The 23,595-nt window shown below is 50.0% G+C and overlaps 1 protein-coding gene across 1 annotated transcript in view; it reads right to left on the bottom strand.

Moving 5' to 3' along the window:
* The window catches only part of INPP5D (inositol polyphosphate-5-phosphatase D), a 135,642-nt gene extending 121,066 nt beyond the window's left edge, over positions 1-14,576 (bottom strand). Inside the window, exon 1 of the mRNA XM_081491016.1 lies at positions 14,276-14,576. Within this exon, the coding sequence (XP_081347142.1) occupies positions 14,276-14,409 (134 nt within the window). The 5' untranslated portion in view covers positions 14,410-14,576. The remainder of the gene's footprint in view (positions 1-14,275) is intronic.
* Between the last annotated feature and the right edge of the window lie 9,019 nt (positions 14,577-23,595).

The following is a 23,595-nucleotide window of genomic DNA, read 5'->3' as shown; positions in this document are numbered from 1 at the left end:
ATAACCCAGACAATGTGCTCATTGGGGACCACGGGTCCTATTTAGCTCTTTCTCACCTCTTAATAATGATTTAGTAACAATTTAGGGGAAAAGGGAGTTAGCTCAAATGGTAGAGCACTCACTTTGCACATGAGGGGTGCCGGGATTGATGTAGTTACAATTTAGGGCGCTAACCCTGGTCCTCAGCTGCTACTCCTTCCAGGGTCTGGGCCACATTTCAGAGCAAGTGTGTTAGGAATATTCCCATCAGAGACCCAGGCTGGGATGATGCTGGGCTGGCCCAGCCTCCCACGTATGGGATCACTCTATTCTCGGCAGCAGTGGTGCACACAGTGAATTTTCCATGCGACTGCCTACAGCCATTGGGTGACTACAGGTGTCTACACTGTTCTCAGCAGATGCTTCCCCCAGGAAGGCACTTTCAGATCACGGTTTGGGAAGTTTAACTCAAATGTTAAGAGGATAAGCAAGTGGAAATAGGAAGAAACTACTTCATGGCTTTTTATTTATTCTTTCAGATTAATGTTACTATTTCTGTGTGACTATTCCTAGCCAAATAACCACTGAGAACATGCCCAGAAGCATCTTTTACTATGGTGAGAGAGAGAGAAATCAAATTCTGAAATTCGAGAACCTCATTAGTGTCTGTCTCACTCTGCCGATTGGCTTAGCGTGTTCCCAAGTTGTTTAAAAAACTCCTTTGTAACTTATGATACTTCAATTCTAATTTCTAATTGTATGTGTTTTCTCTTTTTTTCCTTGTTTGACTGTTGCAGACATCTGGACGAGAGGGGATGGGAGAACAAGGTTTGGAAGCTCTACATTCAAAAAAGCCACTTGAGTCCAATGTAGAACTTAGAGAAAATGTATGTACACCCTACGAACCAAGGGTGCTCACTGTCCACCACCCAAACCGCAAAGAATCCCAGTCAAAGAGAGTGAGGAAAAGAGGCCATCAGTTCAGAAGAGAGGAAGCAGGAGGAGGCAGCCCAGGTGGCCAGGTGAGAGGTGGGGTGAGTGTAGTTGGGGGCCTGGCAGCTCACCCTACCCCAGCATCCTGGGGGTAGCCTTGCCTGAGACCCCCAGGAGGAAGCCCACCTATCCATGCACCACACCACCCCTGCATTACTCAACCCAATCAGCTGGATCTCAGATCAGGAGCTCCCTCTCCCACCCCTGCTAATGCTTTATCTTTGGGAAGAAGAGTTGGGTAGAAACCCACCCCAGTGTCTAAAAAAAACAATCGAATCTAGTTTTTCCTGACAGTTCTTTGCTGGAAAAGAAAAATCACCAGATCTATCAGAAACAGAGCCACTCAAAAAGAGGGGGTACCATTTTTCTAAGAACTCAAAGATGATGTGTCCATGCTACATAGAAGCACTGAAAAAAGAAAATACACTCTGGAGAAGTCTGACTTGTGAGCTCAGTAAGATTTAAGAGACAATTGCTTCTCAGAAACTGGAGAAATCCATTGTGAAAACTGAGCAACAAGAGATAAAAGAAAAAACAGGTCAGAAGTGAAAAACCTAGAGTTCTACACCCAGCATTAAACACCACTAGAGAGGCAGTGAATAGCAGCTTTGTGCTCTGGAGAACTTTAACAAGGAGGAAGATAAATCTGAGAAAGTCAGTCAGTGCAGGAGGAGAGGGAAGATGAGAAATACAGAGGACACAGCTCTGTCCTCCAGCATAAACACAGTAGGGGTTCCTGAACTCACAGGGAGCTTTCTTTTTTTTTCTTTTTCTTTTTTAGCTTTCTAATATAAAAAGAAAAAGTGGAACAGGTAAGTAAATCTAAGCACATATGACTTGAAATTCAGAAAATTCAATGGATGACCCTCTTTTTTTAAGTATTTTTTTATGTGAAACATTGTTTAAGTGTTTATTGAATTTGTGACAATATTGTTTCTGTTTTATGCTTTGGTAAGTTGGCCGCAAGACATGTGGGATCTTAGCTACCTGAACAGGGATTGAACCTGCTCCCCCTGCTTTGGGAGGAGAAGTCTTAACCACTGCACTGCCAGAGAAGTCTCTGGACAGCCCTCTGACAAACAGAATAACAAGAAGAAAACAATACAGTTGACCTGGACATTGTCTTTGCACCCTCTCCTCCGTCCCCCAACAGATCCACTCTCTTCTTCACCCTCCCTGTGTCCAGCAGGCTGGCCTGTCGTGGGCCACGTCACCAATGTTAAGCAAATAGGAGGCACTGGCAGGGTGAGAGGATGGTGAGATAGGGGCATCTGTCCCCCGTCCGCCCCCCCAGCCCCGACCTGCAGGAGACCAGCAGTGGCTGAATTCCTCCACGGGAGGCCCCGATCCTCAGGACCAGCAGTGGGAATGTCTTCCCGTGGTTGTCTGCCCAGGCTACTCCACCATCCCTACGCCTAGCACCCCTTTGATTATGCCATCTATTTTCTGCTGGGATCCTGGCCAACACAACTAGTAAGCAAAACCGGTAGTGAGTAACAGGAGATAGCAACAGCAATAAAATGGGAACCTTAAAATTACAGAAAACCATGCATAATTGTATGCCAGAAAATTTGAAAATCTCAACAAATATTTTTTAACTAAAAGACATATATAACTTATCAGAAGTAACACAAAAACAACAAGGTCCAATTGTATAGAATGGGGAGCCATTAATATAATGGGGAACTGTTAATTGACTATCACACGATAGTCAATATCGTGTGATAAACTGTAATGGAAAAGAATATGAAAAAGAATATGGGTATATGTATAACTGAATCACTTTGCTGTGCCACAGAAATCAACACCTTTAAATCAACTACACTTCAATAAGGTACATTTTTTTAAGTAGCATGAGAAGAAATAGAAATCAAGAAAGATTCAATACCAAAAGACAAGAAATCGAATTATCTCTATAAATGGCTCTGAGGGAAAGCACCTTTGCCAGTTTTTTTTTGTGTGTGTGTGTTTGAAAAAATCAGGTAATGATGATGCTTCATAAATGTTTCCATGATCAAAATCATATAAAATCAATTTCACTTATGAATTAAGATGCAAAAATTCTAAATCAAATTCTGAGTATGATAAAGTCATCATAATCAAGAACAGTTCATTCTAATCATGCAAAAAAAAATAGTTCATATTAGGAAATCTATAAACTCAAACTCTTTACCAGTTAATGAAATATGAAACACAGCTTAATCGTCTCAATAGATATTAAAAAGGCATTTGATAAAAGTTAATACCCAGTTCTTCAAAACTCTTCATAAAACCAGGAAAAGAACTTCTTCAACATGTCAAAAAAACCCCAAAACCCACAACTAGCTATTATCAACTGCTAACTACGTGCCAGATACTGTATTAAGTCGTTCCCAGGTAGCACCAAGTTTGATACTCATAGTACTTCTGTTTGAGGTAGATATTTTCTCTTCTCAATATCCTCCACTGTAATATCTTAGAAATATCAGCCAATGTAATAAAATATGAACTCTGAATAAGAGTTACAAGTATTTGGAAAGTAGGCCACAAAATGATTATAATTCATGTATGATTTGATTATTTAGCAAGAAAATCCAAGAGCAGCAAATGAAAATAATTTTCAACAATGAGGAGTAAAGTGATAGAATAAAAGTGAATTTATAAAATCAACTTCTCTGTATGTTGTCAGTTACTCCAAAAGGGTAACTGCAGAAGAAAAGATATTCACAACAGTAGCAAAGTAATAAAATAATCAGAAGTAATCATACTAACAAATATGTAGGACCTGTGAAGAAAATGACTAAGTTGAAAATAATAGCGACTGCTGTATTTATTATTAAGACAGAAAAATACTAAAATGTCCACTGTCCAAGTTGTATTATGGATTTCATGCAATTACAATCAAAGTTCCAATAGTGGACTTCTGTGGTGGACCAGGGAAGTGGTTAAAAATCCACCTCCCAATGCAGGGCACATGAGTTCGATCCCTAGGTTGGGAAGATTCCTCATGCCGTGGAGCAACTAAGGCGCAACTACTGAGCTCACATGCCCTAGAAGCGGTGCTCCTCAACAAGAGAAGGCAATGAGAACCCTGAACACTGCAACTAGAGGGTACCCCCACTCACTGCAACTAGAGAAAGCTGGCACGCAGCAACAAAACCCTCCACGCAGCCAAAAATAAATAATTTTTTTTTAAAGCCCCACCAGTATTTTTTCCAACTTGTCAAAATTATTATCTGGTTCATCTGGAAGAATACTTTAAAAGAATAGATATGCAAATCCTAAAGTAAAATAGTTTATAAAACTGTGGTAAGGTAGTCAGTGTGAACTTGGTGTGAGAAAAGCAGACAGACATGGACCAGGCTAAACAGCCAAGAAAGAGATATAGAAGACTTAATACATGGTAAGAGAGAAGCCACGAAGAGCAAGGAATAAGTTATTCAGTGAGAGGTTTCAAGAAAGATGGTTACTTGAGAAAAATACTCATAAATCTTTGTCTTACACCATTCATTAATTCCAAAGAGATTAAACTGTTCATTGTAAAACAGTAACAGCAAAACAGAAAAACCTACATTTTCTCCATCTGCTTTTGCCAAATACTGTGCTAAGCATGTGATACACACTTTTCATTCAGTTCATCCAACAGCACTACATGGGTATTCTTATCCCTGGTTTTCAGATGAGGAAACCGAGGCCCCATGGCGTTAGCCAATCTACCAGAACTTGGAAAGGGAGAGTGACCTCTTAGCCTGAGTCTATTAGCTCTAAAGGCCCACAGGAAGAAAAAGAAACAAAATTCCTGGTGCAGAAGGACTCTCCATTGGGAAGCAAAGGGAAAAAAGTCACAAATGAGCAAGATTGACAGACTTTACAAAAACTTACAACCTCTGAATGTGGGGGGAAAAGTCATAAAGTTTAAAGGCAACCACAGGGAAAATATTTGCAACAAATCTGATATAAGGAATTCATGCAAAGAGGTGATAACAGAAAAACCACAGTTTCAAAAGAAAAAAGGAAAAGAGAGAATGAAGCAGACCATCCTCAAGAGAGAAATGATGACAGTCAATAATCCAAACAAGTTTACCACGACTGTAATCAAGCAATGGAAATCAAAATGAATGGAAACTAGCTACCTTTCACCTTGTAATCCAATATATTTTTAACATGAAAATATTCAGTAAAGGGAGGCTGGAATGAGGTGGGTGCTCTTTGGCACTGCTTACCAGAACATAAATTATAACAAGATTTCTGGAAAGCAATTTATCATTTTCCATCAAGAGCCTTAAAAACATTATCCTTTGATCCAGTAATTCCTTCCCTGGAAATCTATCATCAGAAATGTCACATATTTGCACAAAGACCTTCATCACTGTCATATTTAAAATAACAAAGCACCGTTAGTAACTTGAATGTCTGACAATAGAAGAGTATTCTATAAATTATGGTGCGTCGTGTCATAGAATTTGTGCATCTATTAAATATGATATTTAGGAAGAAATGTTAACTAAATGAGAAAATGCTAATGTTGCTAGAAAATGCAGACTAAAATTACATGGTATTAGGCATATACTAATATAATATGGAGCTTAAGAAACTTATAGGGGTATGTATGTGTCTATCTATGTATAGACATATGTATCTATCTATCTAGCTATATATATATAGAGAGAGAGAGAGAATATAAATGAGAAAATACAGCAACAAATTAACAGTATTTGTGTTAGTCTCTCATCTCAGTGATTGGGTAATTCTTTTCTTCTTTAACACCTTGAACTCTATATGTTTTACTTAATACTGTATTTTTTAAGGTTACTTGAAAAAAAGTGCAAGGAGAAGGGGACAACAGAGGATGAGATGGTTGGATGGCATCACCGACTCAATGGACATGAGTTTGAGCAAACTCTGGGAGATGATGAGGGACAGGGAGGCCTGGCGTGCTGCAGTCCATGGGGTCTCAAAGAGTCGGACACGACTGAGTGACTGAACTGAACTGAACTGAAAAAACGCTGCCCTGTTTATCAGAAGGTCTATTTCTACACTGCCTCTGACACACAGGATGCCCAGCAAGACTCTCCCCTCCGGAGGACAGGTTTCTGGTTGGCAAGTGAGGAGCTAGACCAGCTGATCCTTTAGTGTCATTTACAGTAAGTAATGGAACCCAAATAGTCTAGGTCCTGGCACTTGGAACACAATGCTTTTCTCAATAATGGGACAAAGGGACTGAGAAATCAGCAGGAGAGAGAGGTGGGAGCTGGTCCACAGAGCTGCCCGGGGGGCCTGGTCTGCTGGGCTGTGGACACTCAGGCCACCTCATCCGCTGCTGGGCTTCCTTGGAGCCTTCGGACTCTAGATCCCTCAGTCTCTCCCTCCTGTGTTGGTAGTTAATCAGTCTTAAGATGGCCTTCGCATCTCGTCTTTCTCTTCATTCTCCCAGCTTCATTCAGCACTTCTTCCCGGCCCCTGTGCCCTAGACCCCCATCTCTCTCAGACCTCCAGGCGCAAACCGGGCCCCCGGCCCCGCAGCCGGCGGCCACTCGTGCGTCATCCACATCCTCTTCCTGCCTCATCTCTCTGAGCACTTCCTCTGAGGAGGCCCCACATGACAGCTCAGTGTCTCTCCCGGAGGCTCCAGGAAGCCCCAGGAGTGACGCTCAGCCACCGCCCTCCTCTCTCCTCCTGCTGCGGAACGCTCCTCACAGACGCCTTCCCTCCTCTGCCTCTGAGATGTCGCTCCTCATTTGGTAGCTGGTAAAAACTCACGGCCAAGAGCCTGTCATACAGAGCGACGTTCAGTCAGAGGAAGAAAAATAGAGTACGTTAATGGCGTGTATCTGGCATCTAGAAAACCAGGACCGGTGAACCTATTGACAGAGAAGAAATGGAGACGCAGGTGTGGATACCGGGCTGGTGGCCACGGCGTTGGGGAGGAGAGGGTAGGACACACGGAGAAAGGAGCATTGACACAGACACTATCGTGTGTAAAATAGATAACCAGCAGGAAGCTGCTGCACAGCACGGGGAGACCCGCCTGGCACTCTGTGACGACCTAGAGGGCTGGGGTGGGGAGGAGAGGGAGGCCCGAGAGGAAGAGGGTATATGTATATAATTATGACTCATTCGTGTTGATGTACGGCAGAGACCACAACAGTGTTGCACGGCAATTATCCTCCAATTCGAAAAAAAAGGAACAGCCAGTGTTCAGTGGGTGCTGACTATGTCTGTTTGTCGTCCACATTCTCCCGTTTTATCCTCTCAGCGACAACAACAGAAAGACAGATCACCCCATTTTTTACATGGGCAAAAGATATGAACAGACATTTCTTCAAAGAAGGTATACAAGTGGCCAAGGAGCAGAGGCTCAACAACATTCGTTCTAATGCTCAGCAACATTAGAGAGATGCCAACCAAAGTCACAATAAGAGGCTACTTCACATCCACTAGGACGGCCATTATCAAAATGATAATAACAAGAGTGGGTGAGTGTGTGGAAAAATTAGAACCCTCAGACCCTGCTGATGGGAATGAAACAGCACCACTACTGTAGAAAAGATGGACAGTTCCACAAAAAGACAGAATTACCACATGACCCAGCTGCTGCTGCTGCTAAGTCGCGTCAGTCGTGTCCGACTCTGTGTGACCCCATAGACGGCAGCCCACCAGGCTCTGCTGTCCCTGGGATTCTCCAGGAAAGAACACTGGAGTGGGTTGCCATTTCCTTCTCCAACGCATGGAAGTGAAAAGAGAAAGTGAAGTCGCTCAGTCGTGTCTGACCCTTAGCGACCCCACGGACTGCAGCCCACCAGGCTCCTCCTCCACGGGATTTTCCAGGCAAGAGTACTGGGGTGGGGTACCATTGCCTTCTCCACATGACCCAGCAGCTCCACCCAAGACAGTTGAAAACACACGTGCATAAAAAAACTTGAACTTAAATGACCACAGCAGCATCATTCGTAATAGCACAAAAGGAAGACCAACCCAAATGCCTGTCAACTGATGAACAGCTAAATAAAATGTGACCTCTTAATAAAATGGGCTATTATTTGTCCATGAAAAGGAATGACTCATACTACAACATGGATAAATCTTGGAAGCATGCCAGGTGAAAAAAGTCAGATTCTAAAGGCCACATATTATATGATTCCATTCCTATGAAATTACCCAGAACAGGCAAATGGTCAGAGACAGAAAGTAAGTAAATCAGTGGTTGCCACAGCTTGGGAGGGATGGAGATGGGAAGTGACTCCTAAGAGGTTCAGGTTTTTTAGGAAGGGGAGGGGTGATGAAAATGTTCTGGTGTTAGATGGTGGCAGTGGAATCACCAACTCAATGGACAATGAGTTTGAGCAAGCTCTGGGAGTTGGTGATGGACAGGGAATCCTGGCATGCTGCAGTCCATAGGGTTGCAAAGAGTCAAACAGGACTGAATGACTGAACTGAACTGAACTAATGGTTTTACAAGGTTATGAATGCACTACACACCACTGAATGGTACACTGATTCTACAGGATGTGAGTTTTACTGCAATAAAAAATTAACTCAAAGAGTGGGCATTTCCCCAGTGAGGTTGCTGGGTGGGTACAGGGAGGTTAGCATCTCGCAAAGGCTAGAACTCACATGAGGCCCAGCCAATCACAGAGGGCTTGCCCCTAAGGACCTCATCACATGACCTGAATTAGCGAGGGAAGAGCCTCCACCGCTGGGGCAGGGAGGAAGGCCTAGAGCACCACCTCTCAAGGCCATGCTGGGGTTCACAGTCCAGGAGATGGGACCACCCAAAGGAGAAGCTCCGATGTCTGTGCACAGGTGACTCTCACCTGTCAGGTAGACAGGTGATCAGTCTCTTTGGTTGTGTCCGACTCTTTGAGACCCTACAGACTGTAGCCCGCCAGGCTCTGTCCATGGGATTCTCCAGGCAAGAATACTGGAGTGGGTTGCCATGCCCTCCTCCAGGGCATCTTCCAGACTCAGGGATGGAACTTGGGTCGCCTGCGCTGCAGGCTGATTCTTTACTGCTGAGCTGCTAGGGAAAAACAAAGCAAAGCCAAGCCTCCCCTAGTTCTGGAAAAACTGCTCTAGGGCGCTAGGCCGGGGCGCAGAGAACCTGGAGACACTTGGCTTGACTATGGGTTTTCTGAGTCACCACACAAAGAAAGTGCCAGGAACCCGCTGGATGGAGAGGCCTCCCCAGGCACATCACGCCCTCTTGGTCCTGCACGCAGAAGGACTGCTCAGAACAGTGGTCCCTGAACAACTAGAGAGCAAGCTGGACAATCTCTTACACAAACCAGCTTTTAGGAGCCGTGGTCCTCTGGCGCTGACTACTGTCTGCACCAGCATCTCTCACCCTTTGTCAATACCAGATAGGAAAAATAGTCTTTTTCTTTGCATGTGCACAAAAGTAATTCATGAGCAGTATTTGTCGCTGTTGTTCAGTTGTTGAGTTGTGTCCCACTCTTTGTGACCCCATGAACTGCAGCACGCCAGACTTCCCTGTCCTTCACCATCTCCCAGAGTCTGCTCAAACTCATGTCCATGGAGTCAGTGATGCCATCCAGCCACCTCATCTGCTGTCGCCCCCTTCTTCTCCTGCTCTCAGTCTTTCCCAGCATCTGGGATCAGTATAAATTTTGCTAAACTTAGAAAGGGGATTGGAGGAAGGAGGATTACATCAGACCCATTCACACCTCAGTGAATGGCTTTACACCTCTCCAGGACATTTCTGCCCTACCCCCCTGCCAAGTCCCTTCTCTATGCTCCATCACGAGGGGTCTCCCCTCCAGGCCTCCCCTGACTCTACACACACCCAGATTTGCTGGCGTCTCTCTCTTTCTCTCTCTCAGGAACAGTAAGTTCAAGTCCTAGTCCTGTCATCATTAGTACTGTGAACATGCAGCAAGTTACCTAACCTCTCTGGGTCTCAGTTTTCACATCTGTAAAGTGGGGATAATAACCACACTTCCTCCGAAGGCCAGTGTGGACAGTGAGTGAGTTAGTGTGTGCAAAGAGCTTAGAACAGAATCTGACATGCAGGTTGTCTTCTGCTGTTATTTTTAGGCAGAATGCATTAGTGTCCACCTTCGGTTTGCAGAGAAGGCTGCAATGGTATGGCCTGCCCTACCTCAAGGGGCCATAACCTTCTTCCTAACAAGTAGAATGCCTTCTCGGAGGGCACTTTTGGTGATGAAATGTCCTTCTGGGGTCTCTTTATCTTTCTGGCTGTGCTCACAAGGCTGCCAAGTCCAGGCTGCCTTGTACTGTCCCTGGGAAGGCGGCTGTAGCTTTGCCTGGGCAGCTTGTGGTCGGCCAGGTGCTGAGGGAAACTAAGACCGCGTCCTTGCCACAGCTGGCTGGGCCAGGCGTCAGTTACGGAGTCACGGGTAGCACATGCCTGCCCCTGCCCCTGGGAGGGAAGCCAACTCTCTCCCGTGTGGTTTGGTGGGAACACCACGGGACCAGGCAGCTCCATCCTGCATGGTGGCTGATGGACCCAGAATATACAGGCTTGCTCCCGGGGGCTGGGCTGCCCTTACAGAGATGGCAGTGTATCTCTGACTCCTCTGGGCCATTGTTCTAGTTCAACCCACCCAGCCAGGACAAGGAGAGCCTGGCCCCAACTGACCCGTGATCCCACACGTGGATGGACCCGAATTCCCAAAGGTGTACCTCTTCTCTGCAGCATAAAGCACATGGCAGGGGTGCTGGCCTCACGTGGAAGCACAGTCCTGGCAGGAGAGGAGGACACAAGCTTGACGGTCTCTTAGCATCCTCCGTACCAAAGGGGCCGGACGGCCCCCTCAAGGAGCCCCCCTGACCTCCCTAGTCTGCTAGCGGGTTGGAGTGGGGCCAGGGGAGCGTGACATAGGCCCCGCCCAGAAGACCCACTGCCCCTCACGATCTCAAGCCCCTTGTTGCAAGAAGGCAGAGAGGGACTCCGTCCGTGTGGTCAGCTGCCTGGGGTCCTCCCCTCCAGCTCTCTGCACCCTGAGATGGGCCTCGGGGTCCCCCTGAGTTGTGGAGGAGGCACCTGTGTCTTCTCGCTCCATGGCAGGTAGTAGGGCTGACCTCCCGAGAGGAAGTGCGTGTTTGCTAGGCTCAGGGGCGAACATGCACGCGTGGATCACGCATGGATCACGTGGGCCACTCTCAATCGCAGCCTTGTCTTCTGGCGTCTCCTTCACCCCCTCCTTAGTTCCATTTAAATAGGCAAATCCTGTCCTCTTTGCCCCCCGCAAGCAGGCCACTCCCAAGGAAGCTATCCTCAGTTCCTGGAGCTCCAAGTACCTCAGCCTAAACCAGGCATGGGAAGCCCCCTGCTGCAACCCCCTCTCAACTGGAGGGGCCAGGAATATGTTCGAGCCACTGGGGTCCAGGCAGCGCAGGTCTGGGCACCCGGGGCCCGAGGTCTTTTCCCATATACATTTTTCCAGCATAGGAGAGCCAGTCTTGGAGGCTTCCTTCTGCTTCCTCGCTCACTGTGGAGCAGGGTCATTAAAAGGCCTTGACCCCATAGCTGGCTTACCTGGGATCCTGCTCTCTCAACAGCTCAGAGAGAAGCAGAGGGTAGAGCATGATGCCTGGGAAACTGATGCTTGTGGAACCCCACTGGGGTGCCCATCGCTGGCCGAGGACCAGGAGGGCAAGGTTTTCACCAGTCCCAGGAACAGAGAAAGCTAAGGATGGGGTGGGAGGGTGGGGGGTTGTTTTTCAAGAAGTCAAACCTCTGTGATTTAAACAACTGGCTTTTTGACTTTTTTTGTTTTGTATTTTAAGATCACGTTCTTCCTGCCTTTTCAGTGTTGTTAAAGGATACTTCCGTGAAACCAGCGGCTGAGAGGCGGGAGTCGGATGTCTCTTTAGCTAGGTTTTCATTTTTAAATCTCTTTAATTGGCAACATTACAGGTGGTGGCGAAAGGAGGTCTCCCAGGGTTTTGGAAAGTTCGGTGGTTCGTGGTGTCCCACAGCCTACAGGGGTTCCTGCCCCTGCGGGAAGCATGACTCCCCCCCACCTCCACAGAGCCAAGGGGAAAGGGGAGCCCCAGGCAGGCCTGGGGTTAGCGCCTGGCCTCACGGCTGGGCTCCCTGGCGAGGGTTCCAAGCCCTGGTGTCTGGAGCTAAAGGAGCCTTGAGCTGGAAGACTGACAAGAAGCCCAGCCCTGGACTCAGAGGGTGGTGGATATGGGGTGGGGTGTGGGCCACAGGTACCCTCCCGAAGAGGCAGACCCTGCACAGTTGCCGAGGCTCCGGGAGTAACTCATCACCTGGGAGGGGAGGGAAGGAGAAGCGAGACGGAGGAACGAATGCCGCACACCCTCTGGGAATCTCAGTTTGCCACCAGCCAGCCCGGCGGTGTGGGGGCTCCCCTGGTGGCTCCGACGGTTAAGAATCCACCTGCAAAGCAGGAGACCTGGGTTCGATCCCTGGGTCAGAAAGATCCCCTGGAGAAGGGAATGGCAACCCACTCCAGTATTCTTGCCTGGGAAATCCCAGAGGAGCCTGATGGGCTATACAGTCCACGGGGTCGCAAAGAGTCGGACACCACTGAGCAACTAACACACACACACACACACACAACAGGGCGGTGTGGACAAAGGCCTCAAGCTTTCTGAGGTCTGCCCACCTGCAAGGTCAGGGGCGGTGGGACTAGAGGTTTCATGGCTTCTCCCAGCTCTGGCCCTGGCTGTCACAAGGCTCCCAGTTTGCAGTCAGAGACCCATGTTCCAGTCTGTAGCTGAGCCTGACCACGGCTCCCTGGTCAAGGGGCTGCTGTGAAGGTTAGTGAGCTGGGGCCTGGAAGCTCTCCAGGTCTCCAGGGGAGGGGGAGAGCTACAAGTGGGCTGAGGGGAGACAGATCAGGACGTCCCCACTGTCTCTACGCCCAGGTCGACGGGTCCCCACAAGGGCTGTGCCTGTGGGGAAGACTGAGTCTGCTTCCCTTCCCCTCAGGTGTGAGAACTGGGGGCTCAGGAAGCCAACCTTGGGAGGGTGAGGCTCTGATGCAGTCAGACCTCTGGCCAGGCGGCCAGCTAAAAGCCTGGGTTACTTTCTAAACACTCCCAGTTGACCCTGTAAACACCGTGGCTTGTCTCAATGCTACTGGAACCCAGGCTCACACTGGCTTGACAGGCACAGGACTGGGGTGGCAGCAGTCTGTCTGTCTGGGTGCAGCCTCTGGGGACAGACAGCGTTGACCTTGTCATCACTCGGTTAACCTGTCTGAGCCTCAATTTCCACATCTGCAAAAGGGGCCAATAAAAGGACCTGCAGTGCAGATTGTCGTGAGGTTGAAATAGGTTGACGCACAGAAAAATGCTCAAACTGAACAAGCTCCGAATAAGGCCCGTGGTCCATAACCCATTTCCCCTCCTGCATGGATAGCGGTAGGGTCTGCCTGCTCAGAGGGACCCTTCTGCAAGCCCAGGGGTGCTACCTGAGAGGTGCAGGTGAACATACCCTTCCCCCATCACGCCCAAGGCCCCAGCGGGCATGGTTAGACCGCAGGGCGGCAGAGTGGCAGGGCCAAGGGCCTCCCTCAGACATTGGTGGAGAAGGGTGTTTCAAAAAGGAACCTTCAGCAAGTGGCCGGTTCCCCAGTTTTAGGACAACTGGCGCATTCAGCAACATCCCAGAGCTGGGGGTGGGGGGACAGTCGATGGTGGCGAAGAGGCCTCAAAAGGTGGGGACACAGCTGAGGGCCGAGGATGGGTGAGAAGTGGCTCCTGCTGTTGGTAACGTGACTTCCTCTGCTCCCAGGGCCCCAGATACAGCCTCTGATACTTTCTTGAGTGACTCCCCGTGTTCACGGCTCCCCAGACAACAGCTTCCTCTAAAGACCCACACCCTGGCACAGGAAGGGTTCCCTCTTGCCACTTCCGTTCTTCCAGAAGGATTTCCCAACTGGGCATCTTTGACCAACACCTGAACTGACCCAGCTGCTTTCTAACACACCCACCACCACGGAGCCCTGAGTTTCCACCCGGCTCAAAGGGCCTGGAGACCCCCCCTTCCTCTTGGCCCCTGGAACCTCTAGGAAGCCCCTGGCCCTACTGCTCACTGGTCGCTGGGGTGTGCGGCCCAGGCCCCAGGCTAGCCCTGGAGGGCTCCTGCTCTCAAAACCCCAACTCCAAGTTCGATCAGTTCCCCCGAAGGGCCTCAGCTGGACCCACCAACAAACCTGGGGAGTGCACAAGGTCGCTGGACTCAGAAACAACCCCATCCAAGGGCAGGGGCCCTGACGTGCCCCGAGCCAGCTTGCCCTGTGCCCAAGCGGCACCTCCATCACCTCCGTTGCCAGCCTGGGCCGGGGTGGGCAGGTCGGGTACTCACAGCACACAGAGCGCGTAGGCCCGGGAGATGGACTCGCTGGCACGCACGAGGAAGCTCCCGTCCTTGCCCGTCCTGGAGAGCAGCTCCTCTGCCTTGGAGCGGGTGATGTTGCCGTGGTTCCAGCAGGGGACCATGGCGGGCGTGGGTCTCCCTGGGGCCGGGCCCGGCGGCCTCGCCACAGGACTGGACAATGCACTGACGGAGGAGCTGGGCCCTCCTGCACTGCGACCCGCCGTGGGTTCCCTTTCAGCCGCCCCAGCTGCTGCTGCTGCCACCAGCTTGCTGACAGACTTCCTGTTTCAGGCACTCGGCGAGGGAAAGGAAGCTGAGCTTCAGAGAACTTCCTCATTGCAGAGCCCAAGCAAGACAGCCCTCCACCTTCCCCCTCACAGCCTGCTGCCCCTCCCTCTCACCAGCCCCCCATCCCGCCCGCGCCCCCCACCGGCTCCTTCCTTTAATGGGTCTCCGTCTCTGGCATGGCGAATATCAGCTCGAGTCCTTCTGGGGGAATCTATCAGCTCCTCTGTCGTCAGGAGGCTCAGGGCCAGCCTCTGAAGGAGCGAGGCCCAAGTGTTGGCCATTCCGAGGCCCATGACCCGATGCCCTGCGTGGGGCAGCCACGCCCTGGACATCCACCCCAGCCCTCTGCCCTACCCCCGAGCTTTCCACCTCCCTGTCCACTCCCTCCAACATGCCCATGGGTCAGAGGCTCACAGGGCCAGGCTTCTCAACTGGGGCTGAGGCCTGCTCCCCACCTGCCGCCACCCCCAGGCCGAGCAAAATCAGAGGGAGGGGTACCAGCCGAGCCCCCCTTCTCATACTGAGACACACATGGCCACCCGGGCACCGTTCAGCTCCTGGGAGCTGGGAAGACCTTGGGTGACACCACCTGTGGGCTCCCCAGGGACGGCTCTGCGACACTTTATACCCATCGTGGGGGCCGGCAGGTATATGGGAGCCCGTGGCAATCCTTCTCCAGGGCAGCACATCCTGACCCCTCTGGCCCAGCTTAGGGACATGCAGAGGGAGCTGGGAGGGCTCTTGGGACATGGACCTTTTGCAGGGTGACAACTGGATCTTTCTGGGACACTTGGGACACTTGCGCATGCCCCCCCGCGTGGGGCAAGTTGGCCATCTGGCAAGGATGGCGTTCCTCCCTGAGTCCCACATCTCAGGTAGAGTTGGAGTTGGAGGTGGAGGTGGCCAGGCATTGTTGCCTTGGTCCACAGCTCAAAGGGGGGGGGCTGCCTTTGGGGAGGTGGGGACCACCATCCAGGATCAGTAGGCACCCTCCTTGGACCCCAGACAGGGAGCCCTCAGTGCTCGGGTCAGCACACCAGGGTGAAGGGGCAGGTGCCGACCTATTGCACAAGACCCCCAGTCCCGTCTCAGCCCTCAGCCAGCCCCCTGACATGACAGAAGAAGCCGCGTCCAGGCACCCGGGCCAGGCAAGCCTCCACTTGAGTCGGGTCCTCTGCATCCAAGCTGCAGGAGCTGGTTGGTTCTTTCTCCCTCTCAGTCTCGGTTTCCTCTTCTCCGCCTAAAGGAGAGCAGCCCCAGAGGAGCTCACGTGTGCCGGGAGCCCCCAGGGCCTGCCACCCGCAACAGTTGATGCTGAAAAGCAAAGCTAAGCGCTCTGATTCCTGAATCCTGGACGGGGCTCACCTCCTGCCTGAGGGAAGAGCAGACGGGGATGGGGGGCGGGGAGGAGATGGTCAACTCAGGCCTGAGGCGGGGGAAACTGGGCCCATTAAAGGGACCCCAGGGGGTGGGCTGCTACCCCTGTGGGGTCATCTCCGGGGTCCTCTCCGGCATGGCCATCCTCCGGCAGGCCTTCTTGGCTTCTAAGGGCAGTTCCTTTTGGAAACCTAGCCCAGCGATCTCCCTGGTCCCGACATTCACCACCTCAAAGCCAGTTCCTCCTCAAAGCCAGTTCCTCCCCCAGCTGCTCTGAGCTTCCCCTTCCCTACCACTGCCCCCTCCCTCCCCCCACCAATGCCCTCTCCCTTGCTCCTCTGTCTGAACCCAGGGAAGAAACTCCCAAGCCTTCTGAAAGCCCGCATCAAGGCTGAGCTAGGTATGGGGCCACCGACGTGGGGCTAAGAGACCTGCTCCTGGGATGCTCCCACCATATACTTCCCAGGCTTCTCGTTCCCCTGCTGAGCTCCACCAGCTTCCTCCCTCGAAGTCCCCAGGTCCCTCCAGGGTCCTTCAGGAGGACCCGCCCACAGTGCTGGCCCCCTAGCACCTTGACCAACTTATCCACAGAGACCCTCTAGCACATCCAAGACCCTTCCACTTATATCGATCTCCCTCAACACTCCTTCCCACCCGCCTTTCCTCACCCCTGTTCCCACTGAGTCCCATAGTTCAGCAGGGTCGGGGTGGCCAGTGGGACTGTCCCTGCCATTTGATCCAGTGTGGTTTCCCTTTGACACACACCACGCATACAAGACAGACTCAACACATACAAGATGGACTCAACACATACAAGACACACACAACACATACAAGACACACACAACACGTACAAGACACACACAACACATACAAGACACACACATGTCATTCATGTTCCTCTAATTTTTAAGGTCCATCCTGTCCTGTCCTCCTGTCCTGCCTTGTCCTCTTGAGAAATCTCTATGCAGGTCAAGAAGCAACAGTTAGAACTGGACACAGGACAACAGACTGGTTCCAAATCGGGAAGGGAGTACATCAAGGCTGAATATTGTCATCCTGCTTATTTAACTTATTTGCAGAGTACATCATGTGAAATGCCGGGCTGGATGAAGCACAAGCTGGAATCAAGATTGCCAGGAGAAATATCATTAACCTCAGATATGCAGATGACACCGCCCTTATGGCAGAAAGTGAAGAAGATGAACTAAATAAAGAGCCTCTTGATGAAAGTGAAACAGGAGAGTGGAAAATGTTGGCTTAAAACTCAACATTCAGAAAACCAAGATCATGGCATCTGGTCCCATCACTTCATGGCAAATAGATGGGGAAACAATGGAAACAGTGAGAGACTTTATTTTCTTGGGCTCCAAAATCACCACAGATGGTGATTGCAGCCATGAAATTAAAAGAAGCTTGCTCCTTGGAAGAAAAGCTGTGACCAATCTAGATAGCATATTAATAAGCAGAAACATTACTTTACCAACAAAGGTGCGTCTAGTCAAAGCTATAGTTTTTCCAGTAGTCATGTGTGGATGTGAGAGTTGGGCCATAAAGAAAGCTGAACGCCAAGAATTGATGCCAACTGTGGTCTTGGAGAAGACTCTTGAGAGTCTTCAGTCCCTGGACTGCAAGGAGATCCAACCAGTTCATCCTAAAGAAAATCAGTCCTGAATATTCATTGGAAGGACTGATGCTGAAGCTGAAGTTCCAGTACTTTGGCCACCCAACGCAAAGAACCAACTCATTTGAAAAGACCCTGATGCTGGGAAAAATTGAAGGCGGGAGGAGAAGGGGACAAAGGAGGATGAGATGGTTGGATGGCATCACCAACTTGATGGACATGAGTTTGAGTAAGCTCCGGGAGTTGGTGATGGACAGGGAAGCCTGGCATACTGCAGTCCATGGGATCGCAAAGAGTCGAACACGACTGAGCAACTGAACTGAACTGAACTGATCCTGTCATGGTAGTCTGAGGCAGGTTGGAAAAGAATTTCCAGACACAGAGCATTTCAGAAGGGAGTGAGTTTATTATGAACAGAGAGCAGAGACAATGTGGGTGCTGCAAGCTCAGCAGGCCAACCTCCTGACAGACCAGGGAGAGCTGACAATTTTCGCGGGTTAATAGCCAGTTTCTATGGCCTCAAGACAAAGGAAATTCCTGCTGGAAGGTTGGCATTAGGTGATTGGTTAGGGCACTATATGGTGATCACTGAGGTGGGCGTTTTTGCCTAATTTGGAGTCAGGAAGCCTGCTGGTGATGATCAGGGGTGGCGGGGGGCTTTTGGGAACGTTTACAAAGCAACTCAGTCAATTTTTGGAGGAGATCTTCGTTCTGGGCTCCGCTTCTGTGGCCTTGGGGCAGGACTCCACACATCCCATCTTCACTTCCTTCCCAACCCAATTACCTAAACCGTCTGACACTGTCAGCTTCCTTGTCCCGCAGCCCTTCTGCCCCTGACATTCAGAAAACCCCAGCTTCTGGATCAAAAATGCCCTTATGGTGAATGGGGCCTCAGTAAATATTTTCTTCTGCAGGGCCCCTGTCTACATATAAACAATTTCATTAAAACCTGTCTTTCAAAATTCAGGGACCCAGGTAAGGTAGGAATTTCTCAATGACAGTTTAGAATAAGGGACAGAGAGGAGATAATTATGTATGTTCCGTGTCCAATCGGCACCCTAGAAGACTCTTTGTGATGTCTTTCTCTTCCTGCTCAGGTGCTGTTTTTTACTGTCAAATGCATCTGGCTGATTTTATATCCCATCCAGCAAGAGGAGGGGAGCAGGGCTGCTATTATTCACAGTCTGGTGGCATTCAGAACCTGTTCATTTTGAGACAGCATCAGTCTCCTGCCTCTGCATTTTCTAACCCCGTTCTTTTATGTCATTACTCATGGCACTGCTTCATCCTTTGTGCCGCCCGTGAATACTGGCTTCCAGGCGTCCCCTCTGAGGTTGTTCCTTTGCTTGCTTGGTACCCATAGATCTTACCTAGAGCATGCCAGAAAAAGCTAACAGGAAAGGAGGCAAGATGGCAGAGTAGGAAGCCTCTGCTTCTGTCTCTCTCTCACACTCTGTGTGTCCTTGTCTCTCTCTTTCTCCTTCCTTTCATTATCCCTCTCCCCTTCCCTTCCTTCCTCCCCCTCCCCTTCCCTTCCTCCCTCCCTCCACCCACAAACCCTGAGCCCACCTCCACCCGTGGTCACACCAAAATTATACCTTCTTACAGAGCAACGATCTAAAGAGTAGCAGGACAGATTTCCCACAGCTGAAGATGTAAAGAAGGGACCACGATGAGATGAGCAGGAAGGGTAGAGACGCAGCAGAGTCGAGATCCACACCCCCTGGGGTCGGCAACCCCCAAATGGGATGACTATCACAACCACAGGGATCCTCCCCAAGGAGTAAGGGGTCTGACCTTTACATCAGTCTCCCCAGCCCAAAGGTCCTGCACTGGGATGACAAGCCCCCAGAGCGTCCGGTTTTGAAAGCCAAGCACAGCTTATGTTCAGAACAGCCAGAGGGCTCTAGGAACCAGAGACTCTGTTCTTAAAAGACACACACAAGACGATGTAACAACATCTTACATATTCTGAGACCCAGTGCGGAGGCGGTAGTTTGAAAGAACCCTGCTAGATCAGACGTATTTGCTGACCTTGGAGAGGCTCCCAGAGAGGGTACAGGCAACTGGGGCTCCCCTTGGGGACAGGGACACAGGCACTGTCCATTTTGGGGAGCTTGTTGTACCCCAATAACAGCGGCACTGGCAGGAGCCATTTTGGAGTCTTCCCTCTAGCATATTAGTGTTGGGGACTCACCCCCGCCCACCAGTGAGCTGGTACCAGGCCCCAGCTAACTCTGCACTGGACCACACAGACAACCATGCAGAGACCCAACCGCACTCACGAGAGGACCAGCAGAGGCCCCAGTCCCCTCTGGGCTGCACAGCCAGCGATGGGACAAGCCTACCCTGTCCCCCAGTGGGCCCACATCACTGCCTAAGGCATGGCCTTGCAGTCGCCTGGGCTGGGGTCCAGTCTCATCTACTAGTGTGCCCACAGTACCTGGCCTCACCACAACAGAAGGGCACACGCCGCCATACGGGGCCACTCCTAGAGCCTAAAGCTCTGGTGACCAACAGGGAGCTCTCTGTTGGGCCCCATAGGACACCTCCCATGTAAGGCCACTTCTCCAAGATAGGGAAAGGTAACCAACCTACCCAACACACAGAAATAAACACAGAAAGTTGGGGGAAATAAGGAGACAGAGGAATAAGTGCCAAATGAAGGAACAAGATATAACCTTAGAAAAAGGACTAAACAAAGGGGATATAAACAATCTACCCCATAACGGGTTCAAGGTAGCGATCACAAGGATGTTTACCAAACTCAGGAGAGGAGTGGATGAACACAGAATTTCAATACAGTTAGAAGACATAAAAAAGAATCGAAAAGAACAGAAGAACACAATAACTGAAACAAAAACACGCTAAGAGAAATGAACAGAATGTTAAATGATACAGAGGAGCGGATCAGTGACCCGAAAGTCAAAGCAGCGGGAATCACCCAAGCTGAACAGAAGACAGAAAAAGAACTAAAAAAAATGAAGATAGTCTGGGACTTCCCTGGTGGTCCAGTGGCTAAAGCTCTGTGCTCCCAGTGCAGGGGGCATTGGGTTTGATCCCTGGTCACGGAACTAAGATCCCATATGCCACAGCTAAGACCAGTACAACCAAATAAATGCATCAAATAAATTTAAAAAAAGAATTAAAAAAAATGAGGATAGTTTAAGACACCTCTAGGACAACATCAAACACACTAACAGCTGCACTGTAAGGGCCTCAGAAGAAGAAGAGAGAAAGGGTCAGAGGATGTATTTGAAAAAAATAACAGCTGAAAACAGCCCTAACCTGGAGAAGGAAACAGGTTCAGGAAGTACACAGAGTCCCTAATAAGATGGACCTGAGGAAATCCATGCTAAAATGCATCATAATTAAATGGGAACGACGAAAGATAAAGAGACAATCTTAAAAGCAGCAAGAGAAAAGCAACTAGTTAGATACAAGGGAACTCCTGTTAGACAATCAGCAGACTTTTCAGCAGAAACTGCGTAGGCCAGAAGCGAGTGGCACACAGTATTCGAAGTGATGAAAGACAGCCTCTTCAGTGAATGGTTTGGGGAAAGCTGGATAGCTACATGCAAAAGAATCAAACTGGACTGTTCTCTCACATCATGCACACACACACAAAAAATGTTTACTGGGTTAAAGACTTACATGTAAGACCTGAAACCATGAAACTTCTGGAAGAAAACGTAGGCACGATGCCATCTAACATCAGTACTAGTAATATTTTTTGGCACTATATCCTCAGGCACGGAAACAAAGCCAAAAATAAACAAATGAGACCACATCAAACTAAGAGGCATTTGCATAGTGAAGGAAGCTGTCAACAAAGTGAAAAGGCCACCTACTGAATGAGAGAAGATATTTGCAAATGATATATCCTACAAGGAGTTAATGTCCAAAATACACAAAGCACTCATACAACTCAACGTCCAAAAGCCAAACAACTCAATTAAAGGTGGACAGAGCGTCTGAATAGAGCATCTCTAGAAGTTCTGGAAAAAATAGACAAAACTTCAGTGTTGAAGAGACGAACTTCCATGGCAGGTGCCAAGGCATAGGCGGGACTCTGCTTCTGAAATTTCCGGAGGTGGCAAGCGACAGAGACAGGAACCAAGAGAGAGGTGCGATGATCCCATGGGACCATGAAGCTACTTGTCCAGGGTCTTTCCGTCATGGACAGGAAGCAGAGTGGGTTTCAAGGTCTGAGAAGGGGTCAGACGAGGAGAGGGCTTATGGAGTCCCAGGTGTCAGGATGAGGGGTGAGGGGGAGGAGGTAGAGATGTAGGCCCCTTCACACGTGACGGACAATATTTCTAAGTATTAATCACCATGCTTCCCTTTCCCTCCTTTGTTTACTGAAGCTCTTTACTGTATCCCAGGGCTCCTCAGTCCCCACCAGCCTTGGCAGAATTGGTGTCAACCATACAGTCTTATGGGAAGGAAGTGGGGGAGTGAAAGTGGTTACTGAGTCACCAAGAACAAAGGGAGATGAGATAGTTTTATGTGTCAATGTGTCTGGGTCAGAGCACCCAGATATTTGGTCAAACGTTATTCTAGATGTCCCTGTGAAGATATTCATAGGAGTGATTAGCCTTTGAATCAGGAGCCTCTGAGTCGGTTGCTCTCCATATCACGGGAGGGCCTCATTCAGTCAGTGGAAGGCCCTAATAGAAAAAGACGGAGGCTCCCCAAAGAAGAGGGGATTCAGTGAGCAAACCGCCTTCAGACTCAAACCATAGCCTCAGCTCCTCCCCGAGTCCCCAGCCTGCAGCCCCACTCTGCAGATTTGGGGCTTGCAATTAGTAAGCTAATTGCTGAAAATAAATCTCTCTGTGTAACCGCATTCCACCGGCATCGTTTCTCTGGAGAACCTAATACAGAAGGAAATACTTGACTATGAAGTTTGAAAGCTGCTCACTCGGCCAGCATAATCAGGAGTGAATTTCCCTCACCCCAGACATGACACAAAGGCATCTTGGGGCTGTAGAAGCGCGTGGAGTGGCCACTCACAGAGAACCAGGTAGAACCAGGAGGCTCGAGCCTTTGGTGATCAAGCACCATCCCTCTCGGTGCCAGGGGTCCAGGTCAAGGGGGTCAGAACCCCTCCCAGAAGGAGTGACACCCTCCTCTGTCCTGATTAACTTACCTCCCCCCATGTTTGTCTGTTGTTTTCGTCACTCTGTTGCGTCCAACTCTTGGCGACTCCGTGGACTGAAGCATCTCAGGCTCTTCTGTTCAGGGGATTTTTTCAGGCAAAGATACTGGAGTGGGTTTCCATTTCCTTCTCCAACCTCCCGCCATGGGCCCCTCTCAAATCGAAGGCCAGAGATGACTGTTACTGAGGGATCAAACCCTCGACCCTCTGCTGGGAAGGAAGTCTTCTCCCCGCTCAGCCCTCTCTCTCCCAGCCCCCCTCCCCACTTGCTCTGGGGGGTCTGTCGGACTCCTGGCCCCCCCCCGCCCCCGCCTGCTGACTCCTCCACTTCTGTGGCTGGCATCTTTGAGGGGACCTTTCCTCATCCTCTCCCCAGGCCCCTGAAGACACCGATTGGCTTCTCTTTGGGTCCAGCAGTCCTCAGAATGCTTGGCTGGGCCTCTCCCAGGCCCCTAAGCCTCAGGCCTCCTGAAGAGTAGGAAGGTGTTGCCTGGTTCACAGCACCGCCCAGCCCCGCACCTTCACCCCCCCCCCCCCCAAACCAGGCCCTGAGTTACACACAGAGGAGCGAGGCCAGGGCCACAAATCTCACTCGGTCATAAATCTCTGGGGTCTGTGGAGTTAGGTAAGGTGCCTGGTGACGTGGGTGCTGTCAACTCGGCCAGGGTCTCAGAGGGGACCCTCTCAACTGGTGTCTGGGGGGCCAGAGCCGTGGGAGGGGGTTCCAGTTGGCAGATGGGGTCAATGACACTCGCTGTTGGTTTATCAGCCTTGGTTTGAAACAGGGCAAGATTCTGGTCATTTCTGGAAATAACCTGAAGGGGTCGGATTCTGAGCCTTGTCCTTCCCCGCCACCAG

This window comes from Giraffa tippelskirchi, chromosome 5, assembly GCF_054371585.1.
Source record: "Giraffa tippelskirchi isolate mGirTip1 chromosome 5, T2T-mGirTip1v1.2.pri, whole genome shotgun sequence".
NCBI lineage: Eukaryota > Metazoa > Chordata > Mammalia > Artiodactyla > Giraffidae > Giraffa > Giraffa tippelskirchi.
Note: the sequence above shows the minus strand (reverse complement) of the source record. Positions and strands in the feature narration are given on the sequence as shown.